The sequence below is a fragment of the Nestor notabilis genome, unplaced genomic scaffold (assembly GCF_000696875.1).
Source record: "Nestor notabilis isolate BGI_N333 unplaced genomic scaffold, ASM69687v1 scaffold17638, whole genome shotgun sequence".
Taxonomy (NCBI): Eukaryota; Metazoa; Chordata; class Aves; order Psittaciformes; family Psittacidae; genus Nestor; species Nestor notabilis.
In genome coordinates, this window is record NW_009940760.1 from 1 (window position 1) to 1,334 (window position 1,334).

The following is a 1,334-nucleotide window of genomic DNA, read 5'->3' on the forward strand; positions in this document are numbered from 1 at the left end:
CGGCTCCCCGAAGCACCACCGTGGTTCCGGCTGCAGGCTGGGAGCCTCCTTCTTTCCCTGTATTTCTGGGCTATCCTTGTAGGGCTTCAGCACCTGGATGGGGGGACACGGAGCATGAGGACCCCCAGCCGTACTGAGCATTCCTCTGGCAACCCCACCAGCACCACAGGAGACCCATGAGCCTCATCCCCTGGCTCTATCCATGACCCTCTCCCAGAAGAGATGGTAATGCCATGGTGGGCAGAGGTACTCACGGTGATGCGGGGGAAGCTGGGGTCCTTGCCAGCCTCCAGCAGGATGTGTGACGGGGTTGGGGGCACAATGAAGGGTCCCCGTGGGCTCCCTGGCCCCATGGCCTCTGTGTAGTGCTCCGTGTCCGAGGGGTCAGGGAAGGCGGCAGGCCAGGCTGGGGCACGCCGGACATAGAGACCCCCAGGGCCCAGGCATGGGGGCACTGGGTCCGATGGGGGCAGGCAGGGATGCCTGGGGAGAGAGGAGAGAGTCAGAGGGTCTGGGAATATACAGGGATGGAGGGGTGTGGGATGGCAGGGAGCATTGGCTGAGGGGTGTGTAGAGTGATAGAGATGGGTGAAGCAAGGATGGGTTCAAATGGGTCAGGGAGGGATAGGGGGAGTTGAGCATGGGATGAGGCAGGAATGAGGTCAAGCAGGTATGGGCCAAGTTGGATATGGGGCAGGGAAAGGATGGGATAAAGCAGGGATGGTACAGGGTGAAGGATGGGCTGAGGTGGGTACGAGGTGAGGTTGGGACAATGCAAGAATGGGTATAGGGTGAAGGGGGGACAGGGTAAGGGGCAGTAGGGGATGGAGAGAAGTGGGCATAGGGCTGGGGAGGAACAGGGAGAGGTGGGATGGGGTACTGTACCTCAGGGGGTGGCCCAATGACAGAGAGCACGACTGGCAGCAGCACCAGCCCGTTGAGCAGCCCCAGCAGTGTCAGGATGGTGAGCACTGCAAAGAAGTATCTGGGGGGGCACAGGCAGAGGGGATAAGTGGGCACAGCTGCCATGAACCCCATGCCACCACAGAGCTTCCCACACCACACCCCCTAATTTCCCCACGTCTCCTCAGCCTCCATGTAAGATGGGGTAGGTACCCCCCATAAGACATATCCTCACCAGCTGCTCACATCCCCACCACCAGCCAGGGGGCTGCCACACTCATCAGCCTCTGCTGCCAAAGCCTCTGGCAGGCAGCAAGCGGCTGGGATGAAGTCAAACTCGGAGCCAGCCAACATGAGGACACCCAGGAGGGTGGAAACAGCACCATCCATCACAGGGGCGAAGGTGTGCTCCAGTGCTGCGGCGGAGCGCA

General features: G+C 61.2%; 1 protein-coding gene across 1 annotated transcript in view; it reads right to left on the reverse strand.

Annotated features, from left to right (window-relative positions):
- Positions 1 to 19: 19 nt before the first annotated feature.
- Positions 20 to 1,334, reverse strand: part of PTCH2 (patched 2) — a gene marked incomplete at both ends in the record, with an annotated part of 5,914 nt that continues 4,599 nt past the window's right edge. The window contains 4 exon segments of the mRNA XM_010020528.1: positions 20 to 93; positions 255 to 483; positions 881 to 991; positions 1,229 to 1,334. The exon segment at positions 1,229 to 1,334 is cut by the window's right edge and continues 4 nt beyond it. Coding sequence (XP_010018830.1) covers positions 20 to 93; positions 255 to 483; positions 881 to 991; positions 1,229 to 1,334 — 520 coding nt within the window.